Source organism: Enoplosus armatus, chromosome 2 (assembly GCF_043641665.1).
Source record: "Enoplosus armatus isolate fEnoArm2 chromosome 2, fEnoArm2.hap1, whole genome shotgun sequence".
In the NCBI taxonomy this organism is placed as follows: domain Eukaryota; kingdom Metazoa; phylum Chordata; class Actinopteri; order Centrarchiformes; family Enoplosidae; genus Enoplosus; species Enoplosus armatus.
The window spans coordinates 2,577,305-2,595,421 of NC_092181.1; the positions used below are offsets into that span (position 1 = coordinate 2,577,305).

General features: G+C 42.1%; 3 protein-coding genes across 4 annotated transcripts; all 3 read right to left on the reverse strand.

Moving 5' to 3' along the window:
- Positions 1 to 1,118: 1,118 nt before the first annotated feature.
- Positions 1,119 to 4,434, reverse strand: LOC139302974 (afadin- and alpha-actinin-binding protein B). Its single transcript, XM_070926643.1, has 12 exons — positions 4,383 to 4,434; positions 4,161 to 4,264; positions 4,013 to 4,081; positions 3,794 to 3,917; positions 3,591 to 3,669; positions 3,392 to 3,512; positions 2,984 to 3,113; positions 2,748 to 2,851; positions 2,446 to 2,607; positions 2,018 to 2,132; positions 1,757 to 1,916; positions 1,119 to 1,318 (listed from the first exon to the last, which is right to left on the reverse strand). Exons 1-12 carry the CDS (start codon positions 4,432 to 4,434, stop codon positions 1,222 to 1,224), a joined length of 1,317 nt encoding a protein of 438 aa, XP_070782744.1. The 3' UTR covers positions 1,119 to 1,221.
- Positions 4,435 to 5,532: 1,098 nt separating this feature from the next.
- LOC139292296 (guanine nucleotide-binding protein G(I)/G(S)/G(O) subunit gamma-10) lies at positions 5,533 to 8,295 on the reverse strand. Of its 2 annotated transcripts, none has more exons than XM_070914607.1 (3): positions 8,122 to 8,295; positions 7,450 to 7,576; positions 5,533 to 6,552 (listed from the first exon to the last, which is right to left on the reverse strand). In XM_070914607.1, the coding sequence occupies exons 1-2, from the start codon at positions 8,209 to 8,211 to the stop codon at positions 7,451 to 7,453; spliced, it is 216 nt and encodes a 71-aa protein (XP_070770708.1). In that variant the 5' UTR covers positions 8,212 to 8,295; the 3' UTR covers positions 5,533 to 6,552; position 7,450. The 2 variants fall into 2 exon arrangements, with proteins under 2 accessions (XP_070770708.1, XP_070770700.1); XM_070914599.1 differs by having other exon boundaries at positions 5,533 to 6,555.
- Positions 8,296 to 10,163: 1,868 nt separating this feature from the next.
- LOC139302802 (uromodulin-like) lies at positions 10,164 to 17,469 on the reverse strand. Its single transcript, XM_070926465.1, has 11 exons — positions 17,394 to 17,469; positions 15,245 to 16,030; positions 14,987 to 15,058; positions 14,620 to 14,955; positions 14,030 to 14,344; positions 13,678 to 13,886; positions 11,801 to 11,952; positions 10,745 to 10,987; positions 10,466 to 10,625; positions 10,286 to 10,361; positions 10,164 to 10,183 (listed from the first exon to the last, which is right to left on the reverse strand). The coding sequence occupies exons 1-11, from the start codon at positions 17,467 to 17,469 to the stop codon at positions 10,164 to 10,166; spliced, it is 2,445 nt and encodes an 814-aa protein (XP_070782566.1).
- Positions 17,470 to 18,117: the final 648 nt, after the last annotated feature.

Consider the following 18,117-nt stretch of genomic DNA (forward strand, 5'->3'; position numbering starts at 1 on the left):
GAGAAGCATTGAGGCTGTTCTGGCAGCTTGTGGTGGACCAACACCTTCCAGTGACACTGTATGTCTGCCACACTACTGAGTTAATGCAGCACACATGTAGTGCCCGTATCAGTATGTCTGTCTGTCCTGTCGGTGAGCAGATCAGCTGTGTTGTTCACCGAGTGCTATTTGCTCCTGTGCATGAGGACGCCCTGCAAAGATTTGAAGAACCAGGATGCCTTTAATGTACCGAGAGCTTCTCTCTATTGCTCATATGCTTTGTCATCTCCAAGAGCAATAGAATTCAAACTGAACGGGTCCAATTTGTGTTTGAGGGGGCAGTGCTGCCTCACGCGCCTGTATCATATTTCAGCATCTCGGGAGAGATTCATGGTAAAAATACACTGAGTTAGGAAAGCTAGTGCAACAGAAACTAGCCCAGAAATGGAGCAGGGCTGACAAAATGGTACAAAGCTAAATAAATGTTTATATGTTAAGAGAGGTTAAGTATTTGCAGTGTTACATCTAACCTGATTGGTTGTCACACGCATGATAAATTGTACTGTATAAAACAGACTTCACCATATACATCTTGCGCAGAAGCAACACGTGGGTGGGTGAAGAGAGCAGTCAGATTCTGCTCATCATGCAGCCACAGTACACCTATGATTCATTATAAGGCCAACCAAATTTACCACACAAATCTAACAGTAGGTTACATTTAAATCTCCTGGTTGAAATGACTTTAGACAGATGCCCTGATAGCAGAACGGTTAAGGCACATACTACACAGCCGCAACGTCCCGGTTGGAATCTGGCTTGTATTGCATGTCATTCCTCTTTCTCCCTTCATTTCCTGTCTACCTCTACACTATGAACCGTCCGATAAGGGACAAAAGAAATCTTTAAAAAGCACTTTCCTGGTGTGAACAGAAAAATACTGTAGTCTTTAAAACTATCTTGGATTCTTAACTATTTTTAAAAGAGGATAAAATGCCCAACAGACTAAAGTGCTTGACAGCAGTCATAATCAGCCACTATAAGAAAATGTATTTTATCGGCTAGATTACAACAGCAAAAATCCATTGTCATTGTTTTCAAACAGTACTGTGTCCAAGTGGGAAAAAATAACAGTAGGGTAAAAATATAATCCACCTTTATTGATCATTTTAAAAAGTGTAAATAAGGTACTAATATAATAACTAGTATAATGTGTTTTCACCACCTATCATTTTAATTGTATTAAAATGACCAGTCTAAGTGTGGAGCCTGTGGTGTGTGCACCATCCCGTCTGCTCGGCCATCCCATGTCTCTGACTGGTGATCGACCTCTGTGGCTCTGAAAGAGACGAGGGGAATGAGACAAGGCAAAAAAGTCGCAGGGGTAACGGGGGGAACATAAAACCCATGTAAGCTTTTAAGATCGGACAGAAAATATTGCTGAAGTGCAAATGGAGATTTTCATTTCATTGCATATTTATTTCCCGTCTCAGGTTTTAACTGTTACTGTAAACTTTTTTACAAAGCGGAGAAAAGACATGTACATATATTGAAACCAATAATCTATCTGTAATGCTGCCCTTTACCATTAGATGAATATGAGCTACCTTTCTTTTCTGACCCCTCTGCTGACGACTATTAGCTCCTATTGTGAGTTTGTGTGTTTCATCATCCTAAGCACTAACACTGCAGTGAATGCCTCATTTATGAACACAGGTAAAGCTTTTTTCTCTCTTCGTGTACACTGCTACTGCTATGAAAGCAGGACCAGACTAACCTGCAGCTGTATGACAGATTGAGGGCAGAGTAGAGCTCAGGAGTGCTGGGGGTTTGAACTCTGACTCTTCCCTGATGTAATCCAGAAACGGCAGCTGCCCCCGAAGATGGGGTGATGGGAAGACAACCGGATATGCTGGTGGGACCCAAACTTGAGAAATCTGGGAGTCACATACACATAACGTGTTAAGGACTTTTGTGGTTAAATCATTTCACCACATTAAAACAATCTCCCACCAGTCCACCCTTTAATTTTACTCACTGAGAGCAGTGCTCTCGCTCCTGTTGTTGCTTGGTGCTCCCTTACCAAACAGAGGGGAGTCACACAGATACTGCTGCTTCAGGAGAGAGGCCTTCTGACGCTCAAAATCACGGCGCTGTAGACACAAAAGATTTACAGAGTAACAACCAGCCTTTTAAGCCAGCATGCGGTGCTCTTTTGTATGAGGAAACTGCACAATCTGATCTTTGGACAAGGAGCCCGCAGACAGTAAATACCTCTCATAGTTTTCCCCTCACAATACCTGCTGCACTCGTGAGCCTTACTCATTTACTCTATGTCTGTATTATCTCTACTGTATTTTCAACCCCGCAGGGACCTACAGAATATGAAAAAATATGATCCAAGCAGTCATCATATATATCGTTTTAAAAACAGGAATTACAGTTCCTGCCCCATTTTCTTCCCACCTCGTGGCTTAGTCGGATGGCAGCATCTGTGAAGGACTGCCTCTCCCTTTCAAAAGTCCGCCTCTGGTGATCGAGCTCTGCCCAGCGCACCTGAAGACGTTCCCACTCTTCCAAAAAGTAGGAATCAGCCAGTTCAGAGGGGACAGGTGAAGCAAGGCTGTCCTGCAGACAGAAACCAAGGACAGTATTTCTACATCTGACAACAGGGATAGTGTGTGTGTGTGTGTGTGTGTGTGTGTGTGTGTGTGTGTGTGTGTGTGTGTGTGTGTGTGTGTGTGTGTGTGTGTGACAGACAATCATACCTGCAGCAGTTGCTGTTGTAACCTGACAAGCTGTTGACTCTCCTTCAGTTCAGTCTCTAGTCGAGCCAGGAGCTTGTCGTGGTCTGTGTCAACACCTGTGTGGCCTGCACAGTCAAGAAAGACCACATACTGTATTCCTTAGACTGGTGTTTCTCAATCATTTTTTTGGCAAAAAAATAAATGAAAGCTGAAGACGTAAATGGCGACACTTAAAGATTGTTCAACTGGGTGTTTACCTTCATCACCCAGTCTCCTCTGCACCTGCCTCCAACTTTGAACCACACCTCCCGTTACATGGTCACCGAGCGCTACCTCAGCTTGATCCAGCCTTTTGTCATCCTGAACGTCCACCACGTCCGACAGGGTCTTTAAAATGGGTTGAATACTTATCTTGGATTCAGCATTATAACTTCAAGATTGAGAATGCATTCTTGACCTGGGAAACCGTGCTCGAGAAAAGGTCTTTTTACAAGCTGTTCTGGAGCTTTTGATAAGCTTTGCATGATCTTCCTCAGCAGGCAGAGTTTTCCAAGTTGTCACTTTAAGGACATCTCATCCAGGTTGGCTTAAAAGTTCAAGGAATTGATGTTTGAATGAACTTTTAAGCTCCAGCTCTTTAAAAGGGCCCAATGCTAGTTACTCACCTGCTCCATGTCGACTCGGAGCGCATGAAGTAAAGTGGTGAGGCTGTGGCGCAGCTTCATCGCCTCTCTGAGCTCTGCTTCTCTGCGCTCCAGCATCAGACGAAGTGTTGCCTCCTCTCGTCTACTAGGTGGAGAGAGCCAGTGAGGATTAGAAAGAGGCACAAAACACATTTGAAAGCAATGTTAATAACCGACGTACTTTGCAGTAGACCTGAGTGATTTCATCGGCTGTTCTCTTTTGCCTCGACCTCCAGGCGGAAAGTTTAACACCTCTATGGCTGGATAGAAAAATGCAAGATGGTAAATGTTGAGTGCTCATATCTATCTATATATCAATAAGAAAACAACTGGGTGTGAAGTTGTTCTGTGGATTTAGCTGTAGAGAACGACAGTAAGTCTCACAGGGTCCTTTCTCTCTGTGTCTGTCAGGCAGCTGTGACAGTCGCTCTTTCAGTCTGTTGCTGTGCTGCTCTCGACGCCTCAGCTCTGCCTCCTGCTGGTTACTCCGCAGCTGCAGACGAGTGCACTGGCGAGAGGGAGGAGATCATTTTGGGTGAGGGGGCGGAGTGTAAAAGGTATTCAGGTTGTAATGTACTTCACAATGTCTGTCACACAACTTACTTTGGCTCGTTCACACCTCAGCATGTCCTGAAGCCGGGCCACGTGGTCATCCATTTCTTTTAGTTGCTCCTACAAGATACGAATTTAGTTCTTCCCCCTCCAGAATCACAAGCACTAATCTCTTTCGTTCACTTCCATTTGTACCCACCCTGAGTGAGTCTCCTTGCTCTCTGTGCTCCTCCCTGTCAGCCCACCAGGAGGCGCTGTGAGAGAGCTCATTCACAGGGCTGGGATCCCTACGCGGATAGGAGTCTGTAGTAGAAAAGAGAAGCAGGGAGTAAAGGGGGCAAAACCAAAAGAAGTTTGTTTTTCCAGCTTTGAAGCTTTTAGCTCATGTATCTATATTTCAGGTAACAGGTGGCAGTATTACCTGAGTGCTCCGGGCGTCTTCCAACTCTCCTCTGGCCAAACCTGGAAGCCATCTGGGTGCAATGTTCACATATTAACAACAAGGGGACATTTTACTCACATGCAAATGTAACTGGTGTGCACCACAATGGGATCAACACACTGTACATGCCCTTTTCTGGGATAATATGTTCTTTGAATACTTTGAATAACAAACATTACTATAGCAACAATGGGTCAGTTTCTAGTGCCTCACCTGAGCAGTGAAACTTCCTCACACAGATGCTGCTTCTGTTATTTCCAGGTGATGGCACTTCTGCTAATTACCACTGACAATGGGCCAGAAGGTGGAAGCTTCAGCATTTCTAATTATTCAGTCAAACTGCTTGTGTACGGGTTCGATACACACTTGAGGCACTACTTTTTATATAAGGTACATTCTGAAGGTGCTGTGGGCCACATTAAAAAAATATACCGATGACAGGAGGAAGACACGTGATAATCCCTGAGACACACCCAGACTTTCTCAGCCAGTTTAGGTTTAGATCAGCATGTTTCAAATCTTCTATGGAGCACGAACCTGCGCATCACATCAGCATGTGGTGTCACCTATCAAGTGAATTTGAGACTGGATTTGTCTTGTTCTCAAGACACATGGGTGGAGCAAACACATTGCCACCATTAAAAAAAAAATTCTCCATACAAATGTTAATACAAATATTAATAAATCGGAATCCTCCAGGTCACTGTCTGTATAACAAACAAAAAAAACACCATGTGGATTTACAGAGTGTTAATGGAGCTGCCTGTCTGGTATTATTATTTGACCAAGTAAATGTAGCCCAGCGCTTCACTGGCCAACAAAACAACCACCCCATTCACTTCACTGTGACCAGATTCAGGAGGCTTTGTTCAAATGTTCCTGGAGATGCTGATGTTTGCATATCCTTCAGTCTGTGTGCTTTTATTCTGACACTGGAACACCTTACACTACGTGTTTTACTTAGTGCGATATGGAACTTTATTATTATTATTATAAACAGGCTGAAACCTCTATGTAACACCTTCTTTTACCAGTTTAAATAAACGGAAGGCTTATGAGTCATTAAGACTCATAAACAATTAAAAAGAGACACTTAAAAATAATTATTTTCTTTGATATTCCAAAAGAATTTATTTTTTTTTTTTTTTAAATCACACACACAATTTGTCAGTGTCCGAAAAAGTAATTTAATTTTCAAAAGGTTGCCCACAGTAGCAAAGTTAAGAAAGATACAGGCTAACAGTAGTAATAGATTTGGTTGATTGGAATATGATTCCAGTGTGGAAAACGATTAATGCGACAAGTCACTGCAGCATGATTCATTAAATACAAACAATATTTGGAAGATTTGAATAGATATATGGACATTTGGCATTTGGCCATTTATGTATCTAAAGTGATATACATTAAATTTGCTACCAGGTTGCACTACCCAAATAGTGTAAGGCCTTGATGTGTGTGTTTTGTTTTTGTTTTAAAATCAAAGACAGGAACATATAGCAGGCTGTTAATTATATACAGAAAAAAGACGGGACGATTATCGACAATCACACGCCCTGTACTGACAGGGTTAATGTCTGTACCATGTTGTACCTCAGAATACTAGTAACACCTTAATCATCGCCACAAATACATGAATAATTAAAAGACACCAATCAGTGTGTCTGTTGGCCACAATATAAAATACAGTGTGTGTGTGTATAACAGAACATTTCTTATTCTTGAACAGCACCTGGCTTGAATTAATGTTTGATTTTTTTCTAACTCACACAGAATACAAGAGGAAGTTACACTTTCAGTAGCCAATCACACAGGCTGAATTTCACTGACTGGGGACAGACACCATTAGGTCAGGAAATTGAGACTGGACGTGTTAAGTACTGGGTAAACTAAGAACAGCTTAATCATTAGTCAAGTTAGTGTCAATACCATTTTTTTTAACATGTAGAGTTTGGCCCTGCTTTAATGTAACAGATGGGAGTTATGATACCATTAGTTTTGGCAAACAAGTGGAAAAGTTCCCTCCCCTGAACCCATCAGTCCCATGTTGCATCATCCCAAGAGGAGCTGCTGGTCGACCCACAGCAACGTCAAGTAGAAGTGAAGAAAGCCTTCGACGGATAAATTCAGAAATCCTGCACCTTTCTTTCTGCTGTAGACAGGAACACAAGCATAATTGGGAAACACTTAAAACTAATCACACATTTAAAAAAGAAAAAGAAAAAAACAACAATAAGAATGCTAAATACCTCATATGTCACTAAAGTGTACCCACACCAGTTTACCTAGTATTGTAATCATGTTAATCTGACCTAAATTCTTTGTAGAAGTGACAGAAGTGTTTCTAATTAACTAAATACTAAAACAACAAAATATGTCAAACAAATATGTGTTACTGTAAGCCAAGATAAACTTTTATGCAAGTCACCGGCATGTTTTATAAGAAGTACAAAGCGCACAGAGTGGTGCTTGGTTCTGACCTTTATTTGCAATTTCTTAATCTAAATTAGGTCACTCGACCAAGCCACTAAACAGTATTCATGTGCGATAAGACTACTACTAAAGGAAAAGCACAGAGCTCACAGAAGCTGGAACCATCAAATGTTTGGCACTTTTGCTTGAAAAATGACCATTAGAATTTACAATTGGTTGATTATCAAAGTAGTTGCCAATTAATTTCTGTTGATCGACTAATTAATTAATCGTTTCTGCTCTATTTCAACTCGAGTATAATTAGATTTAGATTTGAATTTATCCACAAAAGGTGGAAATTTGCTTTTACCTTCACAAGGTGACATCTATATCAAAAAATAAAGCAGAGTAGAGGACAATAAAATAAATAGGCACAGAACCAGCAGCCTAAATCTGCAACGTAAGTGCAGCTAAAACAATTAGTCACTTATTCGATTGACAGAAAATTATTTTTATAGTCCGTTAATCTTTCGAGCCATTTTTTCAGCAAAAATGTCGAACATCTACTTGTTCCAGCTTCTCCAATGTGAGGATTTGCTTATTTTCTCTATATCCTGCTCCCTGTTCTGCCTACCTCAGAACAGGGAGCAGGATTTGGGGGGTCTGAAGGGATTATCACTGGAGGGGACCCCGACCAGGAGAGGGTCCTTGGAGGCATTTTGCAGACAGAAGTTTCTCAGCTCAGCAGCAGCCTGGGACACCTGCGGAGCCAGACATGTATGATGATGGCGTTTGTGGGGAGGAAACATAAAACAGCATATCACATGTACAGCATTTGTAACGCTCCAGCTGGCCTGCTGTCAACCTCTTACTCTACCCATCCTCTCATGCACTCACTCACACTAACTGGCACTATTTTGCATGACATTTGCACGTAGCACACGAGCATGTGTGTGTGTGTGTGCTATGTAACTTCTACAGAGACACCGTTCACCGGTTTTCTTTAGATAACCAACACGAAGAGGTTTGTCTTTTTTATAAACGTGTCACTTCTATCGATACGTTGACACTTTCCCGAATAACACTGACAGCCGTTAAAACGCGGAAGACACTTGTTCGCTTGTAGCTGTGGTTCAGTCCACCAGAAACCAGTTTAGCTGTTAAGTGAAACTTTGGAGACCACTTTGTTGAGCCTATGAGGTAAGAGTCCAGTCGGTGTCATTTCTGCAACAGCTTTGACTCCGCCATTCAACGGTAGGTTGGCTCGGTCTTCCGTGTTTGTGTGTCAGTGTTGAGGGGTTCGTACCTTGATCCTCCGGATACTGGCCTCTAACCGGAGCTGCTTCACGGCCCTTTGAGCGATAATTAAGTTGTTGCTGGCATTGTTGTTGGACATGACGACGGCTGTCGGCAGAGAAAAGTTGAGGGCTACTTAATATAAACAGCCACCACTGGGCGGAAATTAACCCCAACTGCTCTAAGCCCTGAACCCGATTGGGAAACGTTGGTCACTCGGTGCCCCGCCTCCTTTGCGCGAGCAAGCCACTCTATTGGGCTCTATGCATGTCAATCAAAAAGTGACGAGAAATGCACGCCCCCTGCATACACTGGCCATTATTTTGAGTTTCCTAGAGAGCAGAGTATGAGAGTATACTGTGACCTTCAGCTGCAGGGTGAACAACCACAACACAGTGGTTAATCACCACTTCATTTAACTAGCAGTTTCTTACTATTTTAAATAAGACATGTTCAATGTGAAGGTACATTTTGTGCCGGGATTCATTGCACCAAAATGCAATATCGTGTTGGAAGTACTCATACCCACCACGCCAGCAAGCAAGTCAAAGGTGGGGTGGGCAATACCACACTATTTGGTTTGGATCTGATACCAGGGCCAGGATCAACAATATCAATACCAACGCTGATACTATTTATTGCTAAAAAATGGCTCATGTACTAACAATGTCTACATAATAAAAGGGAGAAGGGGATATGACAGCTCTCGGCAATCAAACATAAGACAAAAACAAATGAGAACAGGAGGCCACATCTCAGGATTAACAAGCAAAGTGTAAAAAAAATAAACCCTCAGGAGAAATGTAACAAGAAGAAAGTAGTACACACATACAGTACATGTACATAAAATACCCATACTGTTAACACACATATTTATGTGTACATTAAACAAAACAAATCCCCTGATTAGGGTGGAGGCAATTGCTGAGCCAATGTATGTCAAAAGGGTTCCCAGATTTCAAAGTTAATATTATCTTTTGAGTGTGATAAGTAGGGACTTTTGTTCGAATATAACTCTGTGGCAGCTAGCCAGGCATGGTGTCATGTCTGCATTCCAGTTTTATAAAATACATGTTCTTGCACAAAAGGACAGGATTTAAAAAAGGTTTCTTCTGTGCTTATTACACATAAAAACTGCATCAGACACACCATGCAGTAAGGATAACAGATTCAGCCCAACATCAAAACCCAAGATTTTGCGAAGGTAGTATGAGACCTCATGCCAAAGGTTGTTGAGGCATTTCACTCTGAAGCACAAATGTCAACCTCAAAGTCAGGGGTTCACCAAAGTCATCACCAGAGATTGATCCTCTGGACACCTTGGATAGCTGTGCCCAAGTTAATTCATCAAATAGTCAGTCTGGACCAAAGCCACGTGTCATGGTTGCAATTAGGTTTTACATTTTCTTTGTTGACTACTGCATATTCCACCGTCAAGGTACAGAGTTTTGTTTTTTTGTTTTTTAAAACAAGGTGATTTTATACCACATGCACACAATCAGATGCACATTTTACACTATAATATGGTTTTACTAATGTTTCAGTCCCTCTGGACCTTCGTCAAGAGTGTTTTTTTTTCCAAGCCTGAAGTGATACTTTCCAACACACCTGCATCAGAGACAGTCGGACGTGCGAATATCTCCAAGAAAAAACACTGTAATATGGGAAATCTGTCATTGGATCTAAAGAATAATCCATACCATTTAAAAAAAAAAAGATTCTTAGCCGAACAGAGAAAATGCATTGTAAGCAATTTAAAAAGGATATATAGATAAAAGTATTTTTTCACATCACAGCTGTACCAGAAATAAACACAAAGAGGAAGAAAAGTATTGGTACATTCACTTTTATTATAAACCCTACAGTTTCTTTTTGATTGTTGTTTAGTAGCACAGGCATTACAAGGGTAATAGAATGATACAAGGTTGGTAACATTTAATCATACAATGCAATGGTTGTTATACTTTTATGTCTTATGAATAGAAACATATCGTAAAACAAAACAATATCACAATATGGAATGTGTTTTTTTTATTACTGTATGTTACCAGCTCACTCAGGCGACTTGTCCCCTGAGAATAAATAAGAAAGAAAAAAAAAACATGCTGACTAATTCCATATAGTTCATTGTGTTGAGACATTAGCCCTGACACCAAATTATAATTCATACTCACAAATGATTGGTCCAATGGTAAGGGGCTTCACAGGATCAGAGCTGGAAAGAGAGCGATACGTCCTTCCTGTGCAAGGCTATGTGGTGGGAGAGGTTAAAAGAAATGAGAGAAACCATCAAAACCCAGTGGCATTGATTATGGCTTGACAATGCTATTGATGAAGTGAAATGTGTGACTTACTGGAACACAGGAGGAGCTCCTTCGGTCACACAGGCTAAGGCTGCAATGAAGGAAGACATCTCGGTATTCATCCTGGAGCAGGAACAACAGGGCAGAGAAACGAGCTTGTAGGGACGAGCCGCTCTCAGTCACCGACACCTGTCGGCGGTCAGTGGGACACCTGGCAGAGAGAGGATGGAGCAGGTCATCAGGGCAATTAAACATCACTATACATTTAACTTTTCTCCACTTCCATTATACTCCACAAATCATCTGCTGAAGCTCAAGAGGGACACTTACTTGTTCTGGATGAGAAAGTATCGCATGGGATCGTCAGGGTTTGATGAGTGACTGGCGTGGCAGTCCTCCAGAACAACTACAAAGCCTGGATCTTTCTCCTCCACAGAGACGCCCACGTACAACGGTGAGCCCACTGGCAGGATGACCGGGCCTGCTGGATAAGTCTCAGTGTAGTTGGAGTTGCGGAACAGAGACATGGAGGCTCTGGCTTTGGTACCCAAGCTAGAAATGCCACCTTCCAGCCTATCAAGAAAATATGCTTTTTTGTTATGGCAACATCTTATTCTTGTTATATTACTTTACTAATCAAGAAGATTCTGGACACTTCTATGTGTTTTGGGGTGTTTCTTCCATTCAAATACAAACAATAAGCAGCAGCATACAAATGATCTTTTCATTGAATATCAGCTAGATAGCTACATCGGGAATAGCATTGTGGGTAGCAGATTGTCCAACAAAACGCATGTTCATCATCATGCAATTGACCATATTATCTATACTGGAATATAGAGGACATCCTGTATGCTCACACTGCTGCCACTAGCCCTAGACCATTGGATGCCATTTACCACAGTGCCACTGGATTCATCACTAGATTAAGACAGCTGTTGCACTCACCACTGAATTATATGAAATGGTTGGATGGTCATCAATGACGTCTAGAAGACATCAGCATAACTTTGTTTTTATTTATAAGGCCTTTCTATCTAATTTAATTTGGTGTATTGCAACATGCGACACTGCTGTTCACCATGATAGCCTTGCAAGTCATCTCAAAAATATAACTCTATTTAAGCTTCTGTGTGAAAGATTTGAAAATGCCGTGATGTTCCCAGTGGTAGTATCAAAAAGGACACAGGCAAACAGCAGTGCATGCTTACACAAGGATGACTGGTTAAAAGCAACACATATACTAGACTGACTTTCACCAGGTTTTCCTTAATGTTTGTGATGTGTCAGTAGAATAATTTAAAAAATGTTATAATCACATGACAATTACACACATAGGAGCTTCATTATCGTAAACCTGGTAACACGCAGGAGAAGGCTACTTACGCCAGGAATGGTCTGACAGCCACATTCAGGCTGGTGTCTGTGTCCAAGGGATACACACAGGAGAAGGGAAGACTCACAGGAAGGATAAAGGACACATTGCTGATTGGGTAGATAAATAAACTATTGGAGTAGATGGCATGTGTGCCGTTGGTCTGAAAGACAGAGGATTCAATTATCAGTCAGTAAATCAGCTTGAGAGGATGTTCTGTTGGCAGCAGCATGACCAAGTGGTTAGAGAAATTGTAATTGTCCTTCAGGTGGAGGACCTAGGTTTAAGACACAGTAAGATAATTAATACTTCCTTTCCCGTTCCTGCTGACCTGACCTCCATGCAGAAGAGTAAGTGAAAAGAGATAACCCATTTGGGGAGAAATAATCCAGTCTTAATTATAGTAATAATAAATCGATGGACATACCGGCAATGACCCAAGCTGACGGTACAAAGGCTATGTGCAAAAACTCACAAGGAAGATCTGAAGAATCACCAGGCCAGTGCACTGGGTTGTCACCTAGTGAGATGCATGAGTTGCCAGGCAGGAGTCACCCCACTGTGGCCAGAACCTTCATGCACTGCAAGCTCCACCCCAAGGCAGTTCTGAACACAACAAGTGGTCAGCAGCTAACAAATAGAGAGACTGGCTCCAGTTTGATGAGGATATGGAAAGGATCCTTGAAGCCACAGCCACAAGTGATGCAGATCAGAAGCGTCTACGTCAACCATCATTTTGAACAACGCTGCGGAGAGGTTTGGCATTTAGGAGCAGTGGGTCACAAGAAGCCCTGTTGGAGGCGAAATCAACAGGGAGACAAGAATCTCCCAGCCAGGAGGCATTACAAGGGAACAGGGGAGGAGGATAAAGCCACCTTCGCAGATCTCTGTAACATCATGAGGAAGTGAGCCCTTTGATATCACCAAGAAACTACTTGGGCAGAAGCAAAGGGGCCATCTGGCATGCTCCAAAAAAGAGACCGACTGGTACCTCAACAACACTTACAGCAATGGAGAGAGAGACCCAGACCTGACTTTGATGCCAGAACCCACCCCTGAGTTCAACAACAAGGAGCCAACCTTGAAGGAGATCCAGAAAGTCATCAGGGCTGCTAGGACAAGCTCAACCCCAGGGCCTCACAAGGTCTACAAGCTCTAATGAGGAGGTCACAGCACATGACTGGCAGCTGAAGGTTGACCTAGGGAGGCAGCTCAAGTTCCCAGACCATATCGCAGAGACCACATTCAGCCCAGACATGGTCCTGATGTCCAGAGAGAGAGCCAAGCACACATACCTGGTAGGCAAGTGCCATCAGGAACATCACTGATGCTGCAGAAAAGGCACCAAGATGGCTGTGGATCAAGAGGGGCAACCCATGAACCCCATACAGTACTTGGGCACAAGCTGATTACCTGCTGATTATTTGTTTAAGTGCATCAAAAGATGTGCAAAAGAACACCTGCAGAAATGCATACTATTATATAATATTAAGTTACAGTAACTTCTAGCAGTTTACGGTCTATCTTATCTTCAACCAAACAAGGGAAAAAGTTGGGGATTTTAAAATTATGATAACCACAGCAGTATCTCTATGTTAGCTGTCTTGGTTTAACCCTGAACAAAAACATACAGAACACAGCAGATAGTATAGTTATACATCTTACATCTTACATAAGTCTTAAGTGGGCTGAATGTAGGTGGAGATTCAAGGTGTCCACATCTAAAGAAGGGGGTACAGAGATACATTGTTTAAAGGGGCCTAGGATTTCCTTGCAGAATCACTATAAGGTAGTACAGAAAATAAAGAACAATATAAAATCATTTCTATAGACATGCCAGTAAACAGGTTCACAGCAGAAAAAAACAATACAGTAGTTAAGTCTTTACCCTCAGTGTGTTTCCACAAGCGCCTTCCATGGCCCGCACTTCGTACCACACTACATCATTACGCACTCTGACCCAGGAACAGTTGCGGGCTGCCAGGATGCCAGAGAATGGGTTCAAACCAGAGGATGTCAAGCCGGCCAAATCCAGTCCTAAATGGAGTTTATCACGGCTACAAATAAGCTGAGAGAGCTGGAGTGGAGGCCGCTGGACTAAAGAAAAAGATGCAAGGTCACAGAACAACAAGAGATTGGTGAAAAGTAAATTCCAAGATGAGAACCTCTGTAAATCTTCACCTCACCCTAATTTGAACTGTATTATGTCAAAACATTTCAAAATATAAAAGGAAACCTACATTCACAAACAACGCTAGCATCTTCAATGTGATCACAGTTGTGGACCCCAAACCCTGGATGTCTGCAGTCCGTTATCGATGGTTCATTTCCAAAGCAACTGAGATCGTCCAACCAGATAGGTCCACTGCCCCGTCCAAAAGCTGCATTTGTTGGTGCTGAACGAGCAGTGCCACAGCCCAGCTGTCTGCACACCACATTGGCATCCTTCAGGTCCCAGCCATCGTCACACACCGTCCCCCACTGTCCACGGTGGAAGATCTCCACCCTGCCAGAGCAGCGGTTGTCAGAGTTGACCAGCCTCACTGGTGAAACAGCTAACAGAAAAACATGCAACATAATGTTGATTGATATGACACACAAATGTAAGATGGACTTCGTGAAGACAATGATATCTTTGAAAAACTACACACAACAGCGTTTAAAAATGCTATTTAAAGCTAACGAGCCTGCAGATAATAAAGAGTGGTGTAAGTACATATTTCATATTTCTCTAGTAGGTGGTTACAACAATCCTCTCAGCTAAATGTTGCACTAAGACAGCATGTTACACAGTGAGACTTCATGTCTTTTAAGTGTATTTTGTATTCACCTTCACAGACGACACCAGCATCCTCATTGTGAGCGCAGTTGTGAGATCCAAACCCTCGGTGACTGCACTTGGTGAGCTTTGATTCGCTGCCTGTGCACATGACATCATCCAACCAGATGGGCCCTCTGCCTGCTCCAAAACGTGCACCTTGTGGCGCTGACAGGACCCTGCCACAGCCCAGCTGTCTGCACACCACCTGAGCATTAACCAGGCCCCAGCCATCGTCACACACCGTCCCCCACTGTCCACGGTGGAAGATCTCTACTCTGCCAGAGCAGGAGCTGTTTCCTCCATTGGCCAGGCGGACCTGCCCCTCAACTCCTGTGTTGTTGTCTGCTGTTGTTGTGGCAGTGATGTCAGCTGTTACATGAGCAGCGGTGAAGTTCTGAGGTCACATCAGGTGTGGTTGCAGAAACTCCAAGGTTTGTTTTGTTCACCTCTGTTTACAATGAAAAACAGTGAGATTCTGGTGATAAGATAATGATATGTTTTATACATTGTACATTCAATCTAAGAACAAGAAGACAATAGTGCCTTCATGAGACTGAAACAGTTAAATGAATGAATGAGATGAGGAAATTAAACTTGCTGTTACAGTGTAAAGATGTGTCAAATGGAACAATACCTGCACAGTATGCAAGGTAGCATGAGGATGGCTTCACAAGTTTGTAGACGTAGTAGTTTCCATAGCAGAGCTTGACATGGATGGTGTGTGGGTTAAAATAGCAGCAGCTGCTGGACCAGGCACTACACACAGTGCGATTTACTATTACATCTAGCTGTGTGGGATGAGGTTCTGTTATCCACAGTGTAGCATGGGTTCCACACTTGTTTCCACCTACACACCTCTCTGGAATATGAGCACTGGTTTGCTCCAGAAGCAGCCGATACCAGCCTTGCCAGTTGATAACGTTGTCACAGTGCAGGATTGGATTCGATGTGTTATTCGTTGAACGCCAGTCATCATCTAGTACAGTGTAGTGCTCACAGGGGTCAGCACAGCGGAGGGTCCCATTGTTACTGATGCAGTCCATGCCTGAAGGACAAGCAGTGTGTCCACAGTTGAACTGGACAGACTGGGAGAGGGGCCCTATTCTGGAGCTGGAGGAAGACTCCAGGCATTCAAAGGAGCCTGGAGTGTTTTGGCAAACCTGAAGTGGCATGCAGGGCGAGTCTGGGAGGGAGCACTCGTCAGTGTCCACACAGCCCCTGTCCGGTGACCAGTGATAACCTCGGCTACAGCAAGAAGAGTCACCGCAGAGTTTTGTATTGTAACAGGTGAGACCGTCGCCCACAAAGCCATGTTTACAGACACAAGAGAGCGCCGGGCTGGTGAAAGAGTCGCCTCTTTCTCGTGACTCCAGGCAGGTGGCTTCATCATGACATGAATCACAGCTGGAGACAAGTGTCCCTGTGAAAAGTACAAGGATAGTTTGATGCATGCTGCTGCTAATTTGAGGTAGCTTTTCCAAGCGAAACGGTGTAAATATAGCTATTACATGCAATAGACATAAAGGAACCTAACTTTTCTAATTCAGGATAGTTTGTGTTTAGAACAATTACACAGAAAAGAAATCTGTTCAAATGTCAGTACAGAGTGATACCTGAGTTACATCAGAGGTACAAGTGTGTGATCGCCATCAAATTTAGATATCTGCTTTTTAACGGTATTACCACTGTTTATTGTATATGTATATTATATTTAGTTAGTTTTAGTTTATTTCTAGGTTTTATGTGGTCTCTTAATACTGCACCTGTCTCATGGTTGATTATTATATGTTGTTCAGGCTGACAGAACTTTATTTTAAATTCTAGTCTGGACCGGGAAGTTTTCAAACGAAAATCTAAAAATTACATAATAATGTAATATTGACATTATAGGAAAGTAAGTGTGAAATGATGGGCAAGACATCTAAAATGACACAGTCATAAAAAAATGGCATCTTAACTTTTAATATTGAAGTTGATGTGAAAATAATAACACTGGGGAACACAATTTTTGTTGAGTTAGGTCTGACAGCTGTTTTTAACTAATTTTTGGGTGCGGAATCCAAAACTGATCTCAGTTTTTCTCTATCACGTCAAGTTTTTGAACTATAGGATCCCCGTTTTCTTAAAAAATATGAAAAATACTGTACTTAACAGATATGTGTGTGATAGTACTGACCTACTGGGAGCTGCACACACCTCTCACCGCACTGTCTCAATTGTGACTGCACAAACAAGTTGCCGAGTAGCTGTAGATGAGTCCAATCGTAATCAGCTGGCAAGTCTTATTACAGCTAATCAGTGGAGTTTTGCTTATCTGGAGGGTAAGCTGTGGAGAAAAAACTTGACGTGCTAGAAAAAAACTGACTGCAATTTTGGAATCAGCATGCCAATTTTAGTTTTTTTTCAAATTGTTCCCCAGTGTAATTAATCACTGGGATAGGAATATGCAACATCGATAGTGTCAAATATATCATAAATCTACTTCAGGAGAAATTTGACTGAATCACTAAGGACATTTGAAGTTAACAAGTTCATATTCATGAGGCTGTAATCTGAGTAATTCATCCTGATATTTTTGGCGCCAGCAGTTATGATTTGTGTGTGGGGAAACAAATGCAGGAGACAATTTAATTAGACACTTTTAATTGAAGAGCATGCTTGACACAAAAAGGAGCCAAAGATCCACAACTTATTCAATCTATTTTTTTCAAAGGGAAAGTACAATTACACAGTAAATGTGTCGTAATGTCTAACTCTAGATGACAAGGTGTCAGATGGCTTACCTGAAGTGCTTCCTGTAAAAATCTGCAAAATTAGGAGTAATAACAAACCCCCAGGCACCCCCATTATGGACCACATCTATGACACAAACCTGCTGAAAAGACAAAAGAGAAGTCTTAAAATCACATTTTCAGATGATGCTGCCATGCATAAAATCCATTACTTTGCGTCTTTGTACTTGCCTTGGAGAGACTGTGTAGGAATCCAGGACCTGGTGAAAACGTTGAGTAGTACAAAGTAAAAGTCTCCCAGTGAGTGAGAGTGTGAGAATTTATAGGCATTGTGTTTGCGTGTTCATAGCAATGATTGGTGAAACACATAAATGGGTCATTGACAGCACTCATCAAGAGTTACTTATTAATCAACATAAGAAATGATACATTTCAAACAGAACTGGCACACTAACAAAACCCTGAATCAATACGTTTTATGGTACCACAATCAATCTCAGGTCAGTGTTGAAACATAATGGAGACCTCTTGATCTTCATAAGTTTGCACATTCCAACGTTAAGAAACCTGTTTATAACCACCCTTTGTCAACAGCATTAACAGAAATGCCAGAGAGTTCACCATTCATCATTTCTGGAAATTGTATTAACAGTTAAATGTCCAAGGAAGAAGTATGGACATGCAATTATATAAAGATTTCAAAAGATATCAACAGTTTGATGATTCCCTTGATGTCAGGTGGCATCATGTGAATCTCAACACCGTCAGCATGCAT